Source organism: Gorilla gorilla, chromosome 9 (assembly GCF_029281585.2).
Source record: "Gorilla gorilla gorilla isolate KB3781 chromosome 9, NHGRI_mGorGor1-v2.1_pri, whole genome shotgun sequence".
Classification (NCBI taxonomy): domain Eukaryota; kingdom Metazoa; phylum Chordata; class Mammalia; order Primates; family Hominidae; genus Gorilla; species Gorilla gorilla.
The window spans coordinates 16855764-16876249 of NC_073233.2; the positions used below are offsets into that span (position 1 = coordinate 16855764).

Sequence of the window (20486 nt, forward strand, 5' to 3'; positions counted from 1 at the left end):
GGAGACACCTCCCAGTAGGGGCCGACAGGCATCTCATACAGGAGAGCTCTGGCTGGCATCAGGCAAGTGCCACTCTGGGATGAAGCTTCCAGAGGAAAGAACAGGCAGCAGTCTTTGCTGTTCTGCAGCCTCCACTAGTGACACCCAGCCAAACAGGGTCTGGAGTGGACCTCCAGCAAACTCTAGCAGAGGGGTCTGACTGTTAGGAGGAAATCTAACAAACAGAAAGGAATAGCACATCTAATCAGAGACCACATCCGAAAGTCACCAGCATCAAAGACCAAAGATAGATAAATCCACGAAGATGGGGATGTAAACCAGTGCAAAAAGGCTGAAAATTCCAAAAACCAGAATGCCTCTTCTCCTCCAAATGATCACAACTCCTTGCCAGCAAGGGAAAAAAACTGGACAGAGAATGAGTTTGACCAATTGACAGAAGTAGGCTTCAGAAGGTGGGTAATAACAAACGCCTCTGAGCTAAAGGAACATGTTCTAACCCAATGCAAGGAAGATAAGAACCTTGAAAAAAGGATAGATGAATTGCTAACTAGAAAAACCAGTTTAGAGAAGAACATAAATGACTTGATGGAGCTGAAAAACACAGCACGAGAACATCGTGAAGCATTCACAAGTATGAATAGCTGAATCAATCAAACAGAAGAAAGGATATCAGAGATTGAAGACCAACTTAATGAAATAAAATAAGAAGACAAGATAAGAGGAAAAAAAACGAAAAGGAATGAACAAAGCCTCCAAGAAATATGGGACTATGTGCAAAGACCAAACCTACGTTTGATGGATGTACCTGAAAGTGACGGGGACAATGGAAACAAGTGGAAAACACTCTTCAGGATATTATCCAGGAAAACTTCCCCAACCAGCAAGACAAGCCAACATTCAAATTCAGGAAATACAGAGAACACCACAAAGATATTCCTCGAGAAGAGCAACCCCAAGACACATAATCGTCAGATGCCCCAAGGTTGAAATGAAGGAAAAAATGTTAAGGGCAGCCAGAGAGAAAGGTCAGGCTACCCACAAAGAGAAGCCCATCAGACTAACAGCAGATCTCTCTGCAGAAACCCTACAAGCCAGAAGAGAGTGGCCAATATTCAACATTCTTGAAGAAAAGAATTTTCAACCCAGAATTTCATATGCAGCCAAACAAAGCTTCATAAGCAAAGGAGAAATAAAATCCTTTACAGACAAGCAAATGCTGAGAGATTTTGTCACCACCAGCCCTGCCTTACAAGAGCTCCTGAAGGAAGTACTAAACCTGGAAGGGAACAACCGGTACCAGCCACTGCAAAAACATACCAAATTGTAAAGACTATCAACACTTCGAAGAAACTGCATCAACTAATGGGCAAAATAACCAGCTAGCATCATGATGACAGGATCAAATTCACACATAACAATATTAGCCTTAAATGTAAACAGGCTAAATGCCCCAATTAAAACACACAGACTGGCAAATTGGATGAAGAGTCAAGACCCAACAGTGTGCTGTATTCAGGAGACTCATCTCATGTGCAAAGACAGACATAGGCTCAAAATAAAGGGATGGAGGAATATTTACCAAGCAAATGGAAAGAAAAAAAAAAGCAGAAGTTGCAAGTTTAACCTCTGATAAAACAGACTTTAAACCAACAAAGATCAAAAGAGACAAGGAAGGGCATTACATAATGGTAAAGGGATCAATGCAACAAGAAGAGCTAACTGTCCTAAATATATATGCACCCAACACAGGAGCACCCAGATTCATAAAGCAAGTCTTAGAGACCTACAAAGAGACTTAGACTCCCACACAATAATAATGGGAGACTTTAACACACCATTGTCAATATTACACAGATCAACGAGACAAAATTAACAAGGATATTCAGGACTTGAACTCAGCTCTGGAACAAGCTCCAACCCAAATCAACAGAATATACATTCTTCTCAGCACCTCATCACACTTACTTTAAAATTGACCACATAATTGGAAGTAAAACACTCCTCAGCAAACGCAAAAGAATGGAAATCATAACAAACAGTCTCTCAGACCACAGTGCAATCAAACTAGAACTCAGGACTAAGAAACTCACTCAAAACCACACAACTACATGGAAACTGAAAAATCTGCTCCTGAATGACTACTGGGTAAATAATGAAATGAAGGCAGAAATAAAGATGTTCTTTGAAACCAGTGAGAACAAAGACACAATGTACCAGAATCTCTGGGACACATTTAAAGCAGTGTGTAGTGGGAAATTTATAGCACTAAATGTCCACAAGAGAAAGCAGGAAAGATCTAAAATCAACACCCTAACATCACAATTAAAAGAGCTAGAGAAGCAAGAGCAAACAAATTCAAAAGCTAGCAGAAGACAAGAAATAACTAAGATCAGAGCAGAACCGAAGGAGATAGAGACATGAAAAACTCTTCAAAAACTCAATGAATCCAGGAGCTGTTTTTTTTTTTGAAAAGATCAACAAAATAAATAGACTGCTAGCAAGGCTAACAAAGAGAAAAAGAGAGAAGAATCAAATAGACACAATAAAAAATAATAAACGGGGTATCACCACTGATCCCACAGAAATACAGACTACCATCGGAGAATACTATAAACACCTCTATGCAAATAAATTAGAAAATCTAGAAGAAATGGATAAATTCCCGGACGCATACACTCTCCCAAGTCTAAACCAGGAAGAAGTTGAATCCCTGAATAGACCAATAACAAGTTATGAAATTGAGGCAGTAATGAATAGCCTACCAACCAAAAAAAGCCCAGGACCAGACAGATTCACAGCCAAATTCTACCAGAGGTACAAAGAGGAGCTGGTACCATTCCTTCTGAAACTATTCCCAACAATAGTTTGGAGCTGGTACCATTCCTTCTGAAACTATTCCAAACTCATTTTATGAGGCCAGCATCATCCTGATGCCAAAACATGGCAGAGACACAACAGAGAAAATTTCAGGCCAATATCCCTGATGAACATCGATGTAAAAGTCCTCAATAATATACTGGCAAACCAAATCCAGCAGCACATCAGAAAGCTTATCCACCACGATCAAGTTGGCTTCATACCTGGGATGCAAGTCTGGTTCAACATATGCAAATCAATCAGCATAATCCATCGCACAAACAGAACCAATGATGAAAACCACATGATTATCTGAATAGATGCAGAAAAGTCCTTCAATATAATTCAACACCCCTTCATGCTAAAAACTCTCAATAAATTAGGTATTGATGGAACGTATCTCAAAATAAAAAGAGCTATTTATGAAAAACCCACAGGCAATATCATACTGAATGGGCAAAAACTGGAAGCATTCCCTTTGAAAACTGGTGCAAGACAAGTATGCCCTCTCTCACCACTCCTATTCAACATAGTATTGGAAGTTCTGGCAGGGGCAATCAGGCAAGAGAAAGAAATAAAGACTATTCAAACAGGAAAAGAAGAAGTCAAATTGTCTTTGTTTGCAGATGACATGATTGTATATTTAGAAAACCCCACCATCTCAGCCCCAAATCTCCTTAAGCTAATAAGCAACTTCAGCAAAGTCTCAGGATAAAAAATCAATGTGCAAAAATCACAAGCATTCCTGTATACTAATAACAGACAAACAGCCAAATCATGAGTGAACTCCCATTCACAATTGCCACTAGGAGAATAAAATAGCTAGGAATCCAACTTACAAGGGATGTGAAGGACCTCTTCAAGGAGAATTACAAACCACTGCTCAAGGAAATAAGAGAGGACAAAAACAAATGGAAAAACATTCCATGCTCATGGATAGGAAGAATCAATATCATGAAAATGGCCATACTGCCCAAAGTAATTTATAGGTTCAGTGCTATCCCCATCAAGATACCATTGACTTTCTTCACAGAATTAGAAAAAAACTACTTTAAATTTCATATGGAACCAAAAAAGAGTCTGTATAGCCAAGACAATTCTAAGCAAGAAGAACAAAGCTGGAGGCATCACGCTACCTGACTTCAAACTATACTACAAGGCTACAGTAACCAAAACAGCCTGGTACTGGTACCAAAACAGATATATAGACCAATGGAACAGAACAGAGGCCTCAGAAATAACACCACACATCTACAATCATCTGATCTTTGACAAACCTGGCACAAACAAGCAATGGGGAAAGGATTCCCTATTTAATAAATGGTGTTGGGAAAACTGGCTAGCCATATGCAAAAAACTGAAACTGGACTCCTTCCTTACACCTTATACAAAAATTAACTCAAGATGGATTAAAGACTTAAATGTAAGACCTAAAACCATAAAAACCCTAGAAGAAAACCTAGGACATTCAGGACATAGGCATGGGCAAAGACTTCATGTATAAAACATCAAAAGCCATGGCAACAAAAGCCAAAATTGAGAAATGGGATCTAATTAAACTAAAGAGCTTCTGCACAGCAAAAGAAACTACCATCAGAGTGAATAGGCAACCTTCAGAACAGGAGAAAATTTTTTCAATCTATCCATCTGACAAAGGGCTAATGTCCAGAATCTACAAAGAACTTAAACAAATTTACAAGAAAACAACCCCATCAAAAAGTGGGCAAAGGATATGAACAGACACTTCTCAAAAGAAGACATTTATGCGGCCAACAAACATATGAAAAAATGCTCATCATCACTGGTCATTAGAGAAATGCAAATGAAAACCACAATGAGATACCATCTCACGCCAGTTAGAATGGCGATCATTAAAAAGTCAGGAAACAACAGATGCTGGAGAGGATGTGGAGAAATAGGAACGCTTTGACACTGTTGGTGGGAGTGTAAATTAGTTCAACCATTGTGGAAGACAGTGTGGCTATTCCTCAAGAATCTAGAACTAGAAATACCATTTGACCCAGCAATCCCATTACTGGGTATATACTCAAAGGATTATAAATCATTCTATAAAGACACATGCACACGTATGTTTATTGCAGCACTATCCACAATAGCAAAGACTTGGAACCCACCCAAATGTCCATCAATGATAGACTGGATAAAGAAAATATGGCACATATACACCATGGAATACTATGCAGCCATAAAAAAGATGGGTTCATGTCCTTTGCAGGGACATGGATGAAGCTAGAAACCATCATTCTCAGCAAACTAACACAAGAAGAGAAAACCAAACATCGCATGTTCTCACTCATAAGTGGGAGTTGAACAATGAGAACACATGGACACAGGAAGGAGAACATCACACACCGGGGCCTGTCGGGGGGTTGGGGGCTAGGGGAGGGATAGCATTAGGAGAAATACCTAATGTAGATGATGGGTTGATGGGTGCAGCAAACCACCATGGCATGTGTATACCTATGTAACAAACCTGCACATTCTTTACATGTACCCCAGAACTTAAAGTATAATTAAAAAAAGAAAAAAATTAGGATATAGAGGGAAAAATTTTATTAGTTGAAAAATTTGGCTATCTAGGACAGCCGCTTCCCTAGAATGTTTTGAGTGAAATTGAGAAACATATGTGCTTTATGAATTGAGCATAGCAAAGCTAAAGTGTTGCTAAGTCACTTCATTTTATGAAACTTGTGAAAATAAGAATGGGGAACTTTTTAAAAATTCAGGATCATTGACAAAGGAGCTTCATTTGAAATAGTCAATCTATCCCCTTTTAAAGTTAGGGAGAGATTGGGCTGTGCGCGGTGGCTCACACCTGTAATTCCAGCACTTTGGGAGGCTGAGGCGGGTGGATCACCTGAAGTCAGGAGTTGGAGACCAGCCTGGCCAACATGTAGAAACCCTGTCTTTACTAAAAATATAAAGGTTAGCTGGGTGTGGTGGCACATGCCTGTAATCCCAGCAACTCCGGAGGCTGAGGCAGGAGAATTGCTTGAACCTGAGAGTCAAAGGTTTCAGAAAGCCAAGATCACCCCACTGCTCTCCAGCCTGGCTGAGGGAGGGAGACTCTGTCTTGAAAAAAAAAAAGTTAGGGAGATTGGGAAGCCGAGGTGGGTGGATCACTTGAGGCCAGGAGTTTGAGACCAGCCTGGCCAACATGGCAAAACCCTGTCTGTACAAAAAATACAAAAATTAGCTGGGCATGGTGGTGTGCGCCTATGGTTCCAGCTTTTTGGTAGGTTGAGGCACGAGAATTGCTTGAACCCAGGAGCTGGAGGTTGCAGTGAGCTGAGATCGTATCCCTCCATTCCAGCTTGGGCGGCAGAGCAAGACCCTGTGTCAAAAAAAAGTAAAAATAAAAATAAAGTTAGGGAGAGAGATTGTAACACTTAAGTTAACAGATAGTACAGATTGCACTTCATTTTCATCTCCAGGTCTTTAGGGAGGAAGGGCAGCTGGGAAGGACTGAGGAAGGGAGAAGCGAAGGTGAGTGGCAGGAGATGAGTGGAGATTACAGTAGGCCAGGAGGGGTTGTGGGGAAGGGAGGATGGAGAAAGAAAGGGCAGGTTTCCAGAGGAGCTCAGGGAGAGACAGAGGGTGGGGCTGTGAGTTTTCACACCTGATTGGCTGCAAAGTGTTACAATCAAAGTTACACCCACCTGGCCAGGATGCTGGTCATCTGGCTGCATATGCAGAGTGAGTGATCTCTGTGGGCCCCTGCTCTCTCTGTAGGGACCCCTGTTATAGTGCCCATCGTGCAGCATATTTCTCCAGATAGGCTGGGACCTCTGGTCTCAAGTACAGGGAAGGTGTCAGCTCCTCTTAATTCCCTCCTTAGATGGGGGTCCCAGTTCCAGGTGAGCCAATGCAGGGGCAGCGTGAGCAGCAGCAGTGTGAGCCTGTGGAAGTGGAGGATGCCTGTCCCGCCTAATGGCATTCAGATTCCCAGTGTTTGCAAAACCCTGTGCTGGTTTGTGACTTCTGATTCCAACCTTTATTTTAGCCTAACAATTCTCATGTGGAGGGGCTGCCAGAATGAGCTGAGTGTGCGTGGGGGAGGAGTTCAAACCAGCCTCCATGTTCTGAAATGTCCCCCCTCTGACCCCATTGCTCCACTGCTCCCACCCCTAGTCTGGATTAAGTGTCTCCTCTGGGGTCCCAAAATATCCAGGGCATCTCATTACACCAACCACACTGTATGATAATAATCTGTGGAACTGTCTGGGTTCATCTCAGCCATCACAGTCGGCCCCTGGAGGCGGGAGTTATATCTTATCTACTCCTCTACACCCAGGGCCTGGCACACAGTAGTTTATTGAATGAAGTGGGGTCCACGTGTGGCCCCCAGCTCATAGTACACATATGAGAGCCTGGTGAAAGGTTGGCTCCAGTGCCCCTCCCTGCCTGGTAGTCATCTGGACAGACCACATGGGGCAGTGGGCTTCAGATGGCCCCTGGTAAGATTCTGGCTATTCTCTAGGAGAGCAAGGAGGGCCTGAAGGGCTCCTCACTTTAGCATTTGAGTGCTATATAGGGAAGGCCCTGGGAGCCTGATTCCCCAGAGCGGAGGAGGGCTGGGGAGTGGAGCAGAGTAAGGGAGGGGACTTAGTGACTGTCAGGGGCAACCAAGGGCCATAGAGCAGGTGGAGCACCAGACAGGTGCTGGGAGGTAAGATGCTGTAACAACAGCCCAGGTGACCTGATCAACTCTTTGTCTTGTGGGCCTGGTTAGCAAGAATGTCCTTGTGCGTCAAGAGGATAAATCTATTTCAGGGATGACAAAACTGCTCCTGGCCCTTTGAGCCCTCAGGCTTGGCCTGGAGCTGGTGTCCTCACAGCCCCACACTCTGCTGGCTCCTTGGCAGGAGTGTGCTTCTGCCAGGTGCAAGTGTGGGTGGGGGAAGGAGGGGGTGTGCCAGCTGTAGCCCAGCAAATGCTGGCGCCCCAGGGGCTAGTGCAAGGTGCAGCAGGTGAGATAGTGGACAGACAGACCTTGGCCCATCAGAAGGAAGTGCTTTCTAACAGGGGCACCAGATCAGTTTTGTTCATACACACACTCATAGACACACTCACTCACTGTATTAGTTTGCACTGCTATAAAGAAATACCTGAGACTGGTAATTTATAAAATAATGAGGTATAATTGGCTCATAGTTCTGCAGGCTGTACAGGAAGCATGGCAGCATCTGCTTCTGAGGAAGCCTCAGGGAACTTTGACTCATGGTGAAGGCAAAGAAGGAGCAGGCATCTTACATGGTGGGAGCAGGAGCAAGAGGCAGCGAGAGTGGGTAGGGGAAGGTGCTACACACTTTAAAATGCCCAGATCTCATGAAAACTCTCACTAGAACAGCACCAAGGAGATGGTGCTAAACCATTCATGAAGGATCCACCCCCATGATCCAATCACCTCCCACCAGCCCCTACCTCCAACATTGGGGATTAAAATTTGACATGAGATTTGGGCAGAGACATGGATGCAAACCATGTCGCACGCCCTCTGACACTCACACCCACACACCCACTCACTCAGCTCCAACCCTCCACCTTTACTGGCTGGGCCGCGGTTGTATAGAATGGATGCTAGATATGGGCCTAGGGGAGGTAGAATTTCTAAAACGGCCCCTGCAGATGTCCCTCCTTAATCTCCAGATGCGGTGAATAAGATGAGTTATCACTCCTGTGATGATGTTATGGAATATGGCACAGTTGACCTTAAGATAGGGGGCTTATTGGTAGGCCTGATTTAATCCCATGAGCCCGTAAAAATAGAGAGCTTTCTGAGTGTAGGAGGGGAGGGCAGAGAGATTCAAAGCAACAGCACAATGACCACTCCTGGTTTTGGAGATGAAGGGGGCTGTGTGCAGGGATTGGAGTGAGGTCAGTAGGAGTTGAGAGTGACCCCTGGTCAAAGCCAGCAAGCAGCCTGGGACTTCAGCCTTGTGGGCACTAGACCTGAATTCTGCCAACAACTGGAATGAACTTGGAAGTGAATTCCTTCCCAGAACCTCCAGACAAGAGTACAGTGTGGCTAACATCTTGATTTTGGCCTCTTGATACCCTGAGCATAGAGCCCAGCCAAGGTCACCCAGACTTCTCACCTATAGAACTGTGAGCTAATAAATAGCTGTTGTTTTAAGCCATCAAGTTTGTGGCAATTTGTTCTGCAGCAATAGAAAACAAATCCAGGGTCATCCTTGGGCTCCATATAGCTTTTCTAGTTTCCTGAGATACAAGCTGTGGTTAACTTCCAGTTCTTCCAAGCTCAAGGGGAGTGAGCCCTGAGGAGTTAGCCTATCTGTGGTTAAACCTATCCCTTGTGCCTACAGAGTCTGAGCTCCTGGCCTGCAGATGCTCATATGTGACAATCTGGAGCTCAACTGAAGACCAAGGTTGTCGCCATAATGGATATCCCCAGGAAGGAGAATTCTTTGGGCACCAGTTTGTGGGTACTAGCTTCCTCACTGGGGCAGAAGAACATTCCTAGGACAAGCCTGGTAGGCTGTTGGCTTAGGCAGCCTCCCAGCATTTGGACTGTAGTGTTTTTTGTGTGTGTGTGTTTTTTTTAAACTTTCTTAGCTGTTGCTCACCTTAGATGTCACCTGTTGCTTCTCGTTGGTAGGACCAGACCTCAGGCAGCCTTGGCTGAGGCATTTGGGGGTGAGGTTGCATGGAAATAAAAACAGTGACCTGGCAGGCATGTGTGAGTGACACAGAAACCAGAATCTCATGCATCCCAGCTGAGGTCAGAATGTGTTGGGGAGCCCGAAGTAATGGCTCTTCCTCTGGGTGTGAACATTCAAAAGATGCCAAAGGGAGAACCTCATCCTCAAGGTGAATCCGCCTCTGAGGAGTGACTGACAAGGTGGCATCCCTGGGGCAGGATGCTTGGCTGAGCTCCATTTGATGGAGGACAGACCAGAGAAAGCTGAGGCTGGGGGCTCCCAGGGCTCAGGTTGAGTTTCCTGAAGCAGTCAAGTGCATTACTTAGCAGGACCAGGGGCAAGGGGAAGGTAAATTCCTGAAAAGGAGCCACCTCTGTCTTGCAGGTTAAAATAGCCTTGTCCCAAAGATGTGATAACACAGGGTAGGCAGGTGAGAACCAGAGGGCCATGGCAAGCACTGGGTGTGTAAATACGGGAGGAGAACTGTGGTTCTTGAAAACTCGGCAGTGAGGATACCTGGCCACAGGCCAAGAGGAAGAGAGCTGCTTCTGGGTAAGCCCTGAAACCTATTTGGGGATCAACTGATTTCTTCAGGCCTGTAGGTATCACACTAGTACCTGGAGAGGAGGAGGGCTCTGGTGGGTCACAGTTGTCACTGAGTCCTTGCTGGTGGCTGTGGTTGTGGTAGAATAAATACTCAGGAAGCTACTGGGCCCATGGCACAAGGTAGGGCAGGTGGTCAGTTGGTTTCTGGCATTTGACACTGTGGGATGGCACCGTGGGGAGGCCGGGTTCCACTGGGGGCAGACAGAAACATGAGGTAGGAGAAGAGTGCTGATGGCCTCACCTTAATGCTGGGTAATTTTTCTGCAGAAGAGACTTGCAGTGACATAATCTGATGTCTGTTTCATGAATGAGGAAGGTAGAGTCATCACAAATCAGCCTTGCAAATAAGCATGGGCTTGTGGCATTTTAAACCAACCTTGGGCCCAAGAGCCAGTGTAATCATCTTTTGGTGCCAAGGCAACAGGTCCAGAGGGACCTGAATTTGGTGCTGATCAATCCCTCTCCCCAAACAGAGGTACATATCTGTGCTTGCTCCAGCAGCGGCAGCCAGGATGGCACACGGCAGGCTAGAGGAGGGAGCAGCAGGGCTGGAGGCTGGGTGGAGCAGCCACTGTGCCGTGTGCCGTGTGACTTTGTGCCAGCCTTTTCCCATCTCTGGGAAAGTGTCTGTGAGAAGTAGGCTGATCTTGCAGATCTCCTTGTCACCCAGTAGGTCTGCTGCCAGCCATGGGTCCTATGATGCCTGTAAGCTTGGATGGCGGTCGCTAGTCCACGGTCCTGAGCACTCTCTCAACTCCTTCTTTGTAAAACAAGGAGATTGGATTCATTAAGCATCCCTATCTCTTCTGGCTCCAATGCCCCAAATGTCTAATTGTGTGAAATGCAGTGTGATTGTCTCTCTGTGACCCTATTCCTGGTCCTTTCTGAGACCGTTCATATGTTGGGACTGAGAGTTTGTGGTATCTGAAGCTAGCATGCTGTCCACACTGTGGGGAAAGCCTGCATGATTTGCTATTGTCCTCCCCTCTAGTGCCCTGTGGTTTTAGAGCCCCTGCCGTGTGGTCTGCCATTTGTCTCTCTGTCTCCTAGGGCATTTGCCTGCTTTAATCTTCTGTGGGCTGTGCAAACAGCCCTGAGCAGTGCATGGTGACCACAGGTAGGGGTGTCTGGAGGGCTGTGTTCTATCTCACGCAGACATGTGTAAGAGGAAGGCATGAATAATTAGAAACTTCTTAATGGTAGGGCCAGCACCAGTGATTAATCATAGCAAAATTCTCCTGCCACGCACACAGCAAAGAGTCTTTATCACTCGCCCCAATTAGCTTCTGATGTCTCCCACTTTTCCTTGTCCTTGGCTCTTAGAAAGAAAAGTTTCAAGATGATTCGGTCCCAGTCCCTGTCTCTGCAAATGCCGCCACAGCAAGATTGGAAGGGCCCCCCGGCAGCCAGTCCGGTCATGTCTCCCACAACCCCTGTGGTCACTGGAGCCACTTCCCTGCCCACGCCAGCACCCTATGCCATGCCTGAGTTCCAGCGGGTCACCATCAGCGGAGATTACTGTGCCGGGGTAAGGCATCTGTGAGAGTGTTGAATGTGCCTTGCATGCAAAGGCCAGGGGCCCCATGGGCCACAGGGTCGTGCCTCCCTCTGGAGCCTGGCCCTGTCCATGGATGTCTGGGAGAAGGTGAAGAGGAGGCACAGGAGACAAGGAGGGTCCTAGCAGAGGTTGTGGGGTGTGGGTATGGTGTCTCGGTGGCTGCCTGTTCCCTGTGAGGAGGGTCCCGGGGTGCAGGCTGGCACACTGTGTCTGTGGCTTGTAAGTTCCACATGTTCTCTAAGTCCAGAAAGCTGGAATTGGTCCCTGTAGCCCGTTGAGAAAGGTGCCAGCTTGGGCCTTTCAGTGTTGCCAAATGTTTAGTAGATTCAAAGCCATGGTACTGAGTGGTTTGTGTGAAATTAGTTGTTGCTAAATCATCCCTTCTTATATGTAGGTTCAGTACCCTTAAATATAGGCTAGATCCCTTCAACCGGGAAGAGAGAATCTTGTTTAGAAATTGAGCAAATTGGTTTACACTAAGTCAATTAACGCAGTCACTGAAAATGTGCTAATTTCACCTGATTGGATGATGCATTTTTTATGCATGCCTGCTTCTTGGAGAGAAATATCACTGAGTTAGTGCCAGGGTTAAGTTTGGCTCCATCTCCCTGGCCCCAACTCACTACTTACGTGTCAGTTGGCTTCATTAGTCTCTTTTTAACAGTAGCTGTAGAAAATATGCTGAATCTGAGAAAGCCATGCAGCTTATTGCTCTTCCTATAAAATTTCCCCTAGCTTTCAAAAATTTTTTTGGTTATGTGTAATGGAGAGCACGTGCAGATGGTACAAAATTTAAAAGATACAAAAATGGTATCAATTATTCAGCCACCCATTCTCCTCGGAGGCAACCATTGGTTTTAGTTTCTTATGTGTTCTCACATATATGGTCTATGTACCTACAATCATTTATGCATACATAGTTTATTTACTTAGTTTTACAAAAATAGTAGTTTACAATATACATTATACTGCATCTTGCATTTTCCACTTAACAATACATCTTAAAGATAATGCCATATCAATATATAAAGACCTTCTTTGTCCTTTTAAAAAAATATGTACATAGTATTCCTTTATGAGGATGTATCATAGTTTATTTTAATTAAGTTCCCATGGATGGGAGTTTAGGTTGGTTTGGAAACAATGCAGGCCTTGTCTGGAGATCAGCATCCTGACCGTGAGTCTTTGGTGTTCACCCAGCCTGAGGCAGGTGGGCAGGGCATTGGAAAGCAAGAGTCGAGGTGGGTCACCCACCAGCTGAATGGGAGGACGTCAGCCTGTAGCATATAATAGCTTCTTTCTCCCAGTCTCCTGGCTGGCACAGAGTAGTGCATGGAGCACCTGAACTGGGCAATTGGTCCTCAGAAAGCTAAGTGTCTGTGAGAGGCAGGCTGATCTTGCAGATCTCCTTGGCACGCTGTAGGTCTGCTGTCAGCCATGGGGCCTGTGATGCCTATGAGCTTGGCCGGTGGCCACTAGTCCACAGGAGTCCTGAGCATCCTCTCTGATGTCCTTAGCCATGGCATGAGCCCCTTGTCATGCTGAGTCCATTGGTTCCCCAGAGAAAGAATTTGGCTTTGTTGTTGGCAGGGACATATTTTTGTCTAGGATGTTGGTGTCTGCTCACCTATTCCTGCCGCTCTCAGAAGCCATCCACTGGAAGATGTAAAAGGAATTAACATACCTTATGGGGACATTTGGAGGCAGGAAAGGAGAATCTACCACCGTAACAAAAAGCAAGAAGTAGTATTTAGTAAAAGTATAAAAACATGCATAGGAAAAATATATTCAGACTTCTTCCCTCTGAGGATGGGGTAGGGAGGAGGGTAGAGTTTTAGCTGTATCTGTGATGATTTATTTCTTTAAACCTGTGAGAAATTTGAAAGAATTATGCTAAATATTATTGTCAGCTCTAGAAGGTAGGTTATATTATCTTTGGTGCCTGTCTGTATGTTTAAAATATTACAAAATTAAAAATGATGATTTTATTAAAGCAGAGGAGATCACTGTCAGGCCCCAGCCCTCCCCACTCTGGGCTATGCCAGCATATGGTGCCTCCCTCTGCTGTACCCCTTACCCTGCATTGTGTCTGTCTGGCCACTTGTCTCCCCAAGCATTTTTCTGCGATTCCCATCCTTCCCAAACAGACTAAGATTAATGAGCCTGTTGGAAGGCGGGAATTTATCTCATTCATCTTTGAATATGAGGCTACTCTGGTAAAGCAGAACATCCTTAGACTTTGGGACTCAATCAGGTTAGAGTCTGAAATTTGACTTTGTAGCTTCCTGGCAAGTGATTTATCCTCTCTGGGCCTCAGTTTTCCCATTTGCAAAATGGGTTGCTGTAAGGAGCAAAATGAAATCTATGGAAAGGTCCGGCACATAACACATGACAATGGGGCTTGTTGCCTGCATGAGTTGGGTGATTAACAGAGTTAATCAGAAGTGTGGGGTTGGCAAAGAAGCAGCCCGAGCATGCAGAATTTGCTTTTGCTTCTTGTTTTGTTTCGACATCTGAAGGACACATGAATTTTCTCAACTGAAAATGACGGTGCTCATCGCCTTCAGGGATAGGACTCAGGCTTTGTCCCTTCATGGGCCTGGTACAAAAACAGACTTTTGGCTTAATTAGCTGCATGTGAGGCCAGCTTCCGGGTGTGCAGGCTGGAGCACTCGTCTGTCTTCCAACGACCCTAACTCCTCCTGTGTCTCCTGTGTTGGGGGTCTCCAAGACCACTCCAGGTTGGATGATTCACCAGGAGGACTCACAGGACTCAGCATATAGCTGTACTTACAGCTTTGATTTATTACAGTGAAAGGATACAGAGCAAATCAGCAAAGGGAGCGATACATGGAGGATACGAGGTGCAAGCTTCCAAGGTCCTCTCCCAGCAGAGTCATCAGAACATACCAAATACCTCCAGCATCACATTGTGACAGCACATGTGGGAAGTGTTGTTTACCAGGGAAGCTCATTAGAGATTCGGCGCCCAGGGTTTTCACTGGGGCTGGTCACATGTCTGCATAGCACATCTCAAATTCCAGGCTCCAGAAGGAAAGCAGGTGTCCAACATAAACCATATTGTTTGTACAAATAGTTTAGGTGCAATGAACCACTCTTATTGGTCAAGGAGTGGTGAGAACCCTCCTGAAATCTAGGTTCCCAGATACCAGGCAAGGGCCAATCTTGCAAGCACATCTTTCCAAGGATGGCAGTCTCAGGCCTGCTGCGTGAACCCTTTCCTGCCTGCCTCCCTTCTGCAGATCACTTTGGAGGACTATGAGCAGGCAGCCAAGAGTCTGGCCAAGGCCCTAATGATCCGGGAGAAGTATGCGCGGCTCGCCTACCACCGCTTCCCGCGGATCACATCCCAGTACCTGGGTCATCCGCGGGCGGATACTGCACCTCCGGAAGAGGGCCTTCCAGGTATGGAGCTCTGGCTGGAGGTTGGGTCCCAAGTGTGGGCAGACCGAGAGCTAGTCAGGGCTTTTTTCTGGCTCGATCTATTTCCCCTGATAGTATTTTAAAATGACAGTGTTCTTTCATTGGCTTCTCCCACACTGATGTTTGATGGTTCCCCCAAGGATTGATTCTATGTGTACTGTATGCCTAGCCTCTGCAGAGCTGAACTGTTGAAGTCAAGACGGAGATGTGAAAGACAGTCCTTGTTCTTCGGAGTCCACCAGGGAGACAGGGAGTCTCATGTGGGAATTTTTTTTTCTTTTTTTTTGAGATGGGTCTTGCTCTGTTGCTCAGGCTGGCATGCAGTGGTGCAATCATGGCTCACTGCAGCCTCAATCTCCTGGGCTCAAGCAATCCTACCACCTCAGCCTCTCAAGTAGCTGGGATCAAAGGCACACACCGCCATACCCAGCTAATTAAAAAAATATATATCTTATTATGTTTTGTAGAGATGGGAGTCTTACCATGTTGCCCAGGCTGGTCTTAAACTCCTGGGCTCAAGTGATCCTCCTGCCTTGGCCTCCCAAAGTGCTGGGATTATAGATGTGAGCCACTGCGCCTGGCCTTATGTGGCATATTTAAAAGAACACAATCACACAGTAAATGCCAAATTGGTGGTAGGGTGGATCGGGGTGGGAGTAGGAACACAGGGCATGTTCCCTGGGAAGACATGTAGGCTCTGGTGTCAAACACACCTGCATTTGTATCTGGGCTCTGTCAATTTCTTGGGATTTGGGGAAAGATATTTCTCTAAGCCTCACTTTGTAAAATGTAATCTGTAAATGGAAATGCAAATAATACCTATCTCCCAGGGCTGTCGTGAGGATTAAACAGGAGAATGCATGTGAAGTACTTAGTTCAGTTCTGGCATCTAGTGAGTGTTCAATAAATGGTAGCTACATTTATGCTGCCGAGTTCAGGGAAGGGGAGATCGGAGAGGGCTGGGTGGTTTCCTCACGAAGCCTTGCCATGAAGAACCTAGGAGCAGTAGAGGCAGTAATGAGGACAGTAGGAAACCCCACTCCTGAAAGTTGGTCGTGGGGGACACATAAGGGCCTGGTGGTCTCCATCAATGCCTGGGACCCTGGCTGCCTCTGGGGGTAGCTGGTGGTGCCAAGTTGCCCCAGTCTCTGGCTTCCTTGAATTTCAAGTCCTGTACTTTGAGCATCTGGGGCCCTAGGTAAATCTCAGCCCTTTGGGCCCATTTCCCTATCTGAGGGAAGTGGGTCCTACCACCCCAGTTTTGGCAAAGACAGACAGAAATGACTGTCAAATGTGTACTTTACATGGACAGAGGACCCCTGTGTTCTGGGCATGAGTATGGGGAAGAGGAGCAACTTCCAAACATACAGGCTGTAGCTTCACCCGGGCCTTGAACTGCCTGCATCTCACAGACCACTGCATTGCATTAGGGCCTCCTGAGCTGGCCTGTGGCCGTGCCTGATGGGGCATTCCCCTCTCCAGCTCTGCCTGCATCAGCCCCTCTGTGGCTCCTCACATGTGCTCTAGGGATGGTCTGTTCCTTCCAAGCACAGATGGAGGATGCCCAGGCAGGTCACTCTGCCTTGGCAGCTTCCTTTGATGCAGATCTTGAGGTTTGCTCCTGCCTATGCTGGCAGCTGGACAGCTGATCCTGGATGGTGCCAGCTGAGCTGCATGGAGTTGAAGCCTCCAGCTCTACTGATATTTAGCATCAATACACTCCTTGGCCAGGGACAGAGTTTATCAAGAGTCAGGAAAACTAATTATGAGAATAATAAGAATAATATCCTATAATTCATTATTTGTAGTGCATTACTGTTTATGAAGAATTTTCCTATACACACTATTGCAACCCTCACAGCAGCGTGTTAAGGCAGGGGGTGTTATCTTCAGAGCAGATAGGCTCAGAGAGGTAAAGGAGTTAGCTGAAAGTCTCACAGCAGGGAAATTGCATAGAGGAGTTTTCTACCTCCTGTTGGCTAATTCTAACCTTAACCTATAGTGGTTGGGGGCAGATGGCTTTATCATTGGCATTCTCCGCTCTGGGGTTGACAAGTTCCCGATCCTTTGCTCCTTTGGGGAGGGAGTGGCTTCTTTATCTAGCCCCTCAGCTGGCCTGGGCTCGGGACAGTTATTTCCACTGGGTAGTCCAGGTGCAATCTGTTCTCTTCCTGGGAGAAGACACCGCTGCTCTTTTTAATATTCCTGGGATCTCTGAAGTGCCGAGGAAAATGAAGCCCATTTCAGTTAAATTTTAAAAAATTGTTGAAGTGCTAGCCATGTGCCAGGGACTGTTCTAGACACTCAGCAGTGAACAGCACAAATTAAAGTCTCTGCCTGCATGGAGTTTCTATTGGAGTGGAGAAGACATCATATCTGAGATAAAGAAGTGACATGGTTTGACATGGTGGTAAGTGCTGACGAGACAAAAGGAAGCAGGGAAGAGCATATGACATGTGGGGCCGGCGTGGGGTTGGATTTTGGGCAGGAAGGCCAGCGCAGGCCTCCGTGTCTTTTGAGCCCATGTGTGCTTACAAGGTCAGGGGCACTTTGCCATCCCTCAATCCTGTTTTGCAGACTTCCACCCTCCTCCACTGCCCCAGGAAGACCCCTACTGCCTGGATGATGCACCCCCCAACCTGGATTACTTGGTCCACATGCAGGGGGGCATCCTCTTCGTGTATGATAACAAGAAGATGCTGGAGCGCCAGGAGCCGCACAGCCTACCCTACCCCGACCTGGAGACCTACACGGTGGACATGAGCCACGTCCTGGCTCTCATCACCGATGGCCCCACGTAAGCTAGCTTCTCCGCGGCTGCCTGTCTTTGCACAGGTGCTGTTCTGTAGGAAGGAGATGAGAAAGGCCTCACCCCTCTGCCCTGGGGTCCCCTGTACTTAAAGCATCCCAGAAAGAGCGCGGTTTCTCCTTTCCTCAGTGCTTTGCGGGTTTCTGCAACAGTTTTCCTTCATAAGCTGGCATAGCCTTTGACTTGGTACTCCCTGTCCCCCCTTTTGTTTTTGAGGCAGCATCTTGCTCTGTTGCCCAGGCTGGGGTGCAGTGGTGCGATCTTGGTTCACTGCAACCTCTGCCTCCTGGGTTGAAGTGATTCTCTTGCCTCAGCCTCCTGAGTAGCTGGGACTACAGGCACGTGCCACCATGGCTAATTTTTTATATTTTTAGTAGAGACAGGGGTTTTGCCATGTTGCCTAGGCTGGTCTCAAACTCCAGAGCTCAGGTAGTGCACCCAACTCAGCCTCCCAAAGTGCTGGGATTACAAGTGTAAGCCACTGTGACTGGCCTCCCTGTCCCTTCTGCATGCATAGTGTGGAGCCGCTGCTTGCTGGTGGCTACCTGGGTGCTTCTGAATGGCTGTCATCCCTCTCCCCAGGCAGGACAGCAGCCTTGCAGAGAGTTACCAGCCCAGAGCATAACTATTTGGTGAGGAGTGATGAAGACATTGCTTCAGGCCTTGAGTTTTCTGGGTTTCTGGAGGGGAGCATGCAGGGAGCCTGGGGAACTTTGCTCATGGGCATGATGCACCATGATGCTCATGGGCTTGGCTCCAGCTAACCTGGTGGGCAGCCATCTTTCTGAATTTGGCTCCTCACTTCTTGGTGGGTACTTAGGCTGATCAGTAATACCTGGACTCTGTGAGCCTCAGAGTGGCTGTGCTGGGAATGGGAGTCTGGGTGAGAGGAGGTGCTAGTCACTCCTGAGGACCTTCTCTCTTGTTTTCTGGGAATCTTGTGATGCCAGTCTCCAAAGTAGCATAGTGAGCCCAATGTGGATGGGCAGCATGATTCTTAGTCCTCCCTGATCTGAGGGCAGAACTAAGGCATGGGAAGGGCAGGGGCGGTTCCTCAGAGGCTGTCCTCAGCCAGGTGTGCAAGTAGTGGCTGTCCCATCTGGGAGGCTGTGAGGATCCTGCCTAGGGAGAGAGACTGAGTGAGATGGCCTTTAAACTCCCTTCCGACTCTGAGGCTGTCCTGTGCTCCGTCCACTCTGGGGCTTGTCTGGGCAGATGGATGACTGTGCTGTTGCAGTGCCGGCAGATGCTCTTATGGAAGTCTACGTGATTAGATGCCAAGGAAGCTGCTGTTTGTTTTGGGGGCCTGAGGAAGCAGGGTAGCATGAATTGTGGTCGAAGGTTCCATGCGGCTGTGGATGCAGGTGTGTGGCTAGGCACCTGGGCTGTGTGTGGGCTGGCAGTTGGCCACAGCAGTGAGCACCCCCATCCCCAAAGGCCTTTGCTGGCTGATAAATCATGGGCCCCTTCTCTGAGTTGGTGGGAATCTGGGGGCATCAGTCCTTACAGAGATTTCTGTCTCGGTAACAAATATCCCTACAGTCCCAATCTGCCCATGATGCAAAATATCCTCCTCTTGTGAAGCCTCAGAGTTGAGAGATCCTTGGGCCATGGCCATTAGGTTAGGGGGCTGGTTCCTCTGCAACCCAAGGTGGGCAGGTCATGCCTTATAGTTTGACTGTGTTATCAATCCTCTGGGCAACAAACTCCTTCTTCAAGGAATGACAAGTGGCTGAGGATAGAAAAGAGGAAGGAAAGGAGGGGATGAAGGAGGGAGACTTCCACTGAGCATCCACTCTGCTTGGAGTCAGGCCCTTTCCCAGGCATAAACCAGTTTAACCCTTACTTCAGCCTTGGGTGTTACCACCTGATATTTACTCATGGGAAATGGAGGCTTGCAGTTAATTCCCTAAACACATAAACAAGAAGTCAAAACACCTGTATGAGGTCCCAGAGCTGGCCTGCTACTGCCCCATCTCCTGACTCTCCACTGACTTGTGGATATGACTCAACAGTTCAGCAGGGTCTGTAGAAAGCCAGAACCTCCTCATTCCGCCCTGCTCCCTCCTGACCCTTCCAGCCAGGGTTGGCCCCTGCAGATGCTGGAGGCCTCCAAACTGGAGAGCTCGATGCGACTCAACTATGGTCTCTCCCCATCTCCAACTTGCAGGAAAACCTATTGTCACCGGCGACTGAACTTTCTGGAATCCAAGTTCAGCCTTCATGAGATGTTAAACGAAATGTCTGAGTTCAAAGAGTTGAAGAGTAACCCCCACCGGGACTTCTATAACGTGAGAAAGGTGCGTTAGGGGCGAGTGTTCACAGCTGCCTCACCCGGTCCCCCTCCCAGCCCATGGGATGCCCTGAGCCAGTCTGAGGCTTGTCCCCTGTGAGAACTTCAGGGCTCCTTGCTAAGGGCGGCCTTCGTGGCCAGAGGGGTATGAAGCATATGTGCAGAAGGAAGATGGGTGAGCTGCATTTGTGTCAGGCTGGGCCTCAGACAGCACTTGAATCACTCTAGGTGGAAACA

General features: G+C 47.1%; 1 protein-coding gene across 7 annotated transcripts in view; it reads left to right on the plus strand.

The window, feature by feature from the left end:
- AMPD3 (adenosine monophosphate deaminase 3) overlaps positions 1–20486 on the plus strand; it is a 141205-nt gene that overhangs the window by 99366 nt on the left and 21353 nt on the right. For 6 of the 7 annotated variants that reach the window (XM_063710653.1, XM_019036681.4, XM_055355446.2 and 3 more), the window contains exons 3-6: positions 11469–11673; positions 14967–15129; positions 17725–17944; positions 20127–20256. In XM_063710653.1, coding sequence (XP_063566723.1) covers positions 11469–11673; positions 14967–15129; positions 17725–17944; positions 20127–20256 — 718 coding nt within the window. The remainder of the gene's footprint in view (positions 1–11468; positions 11674–14966; positions 15130–17724; positions 17945–20126; positions 20257–20486) is intronic. The other variant, XM_019036682.4, reaches the window with a different exon arrangement.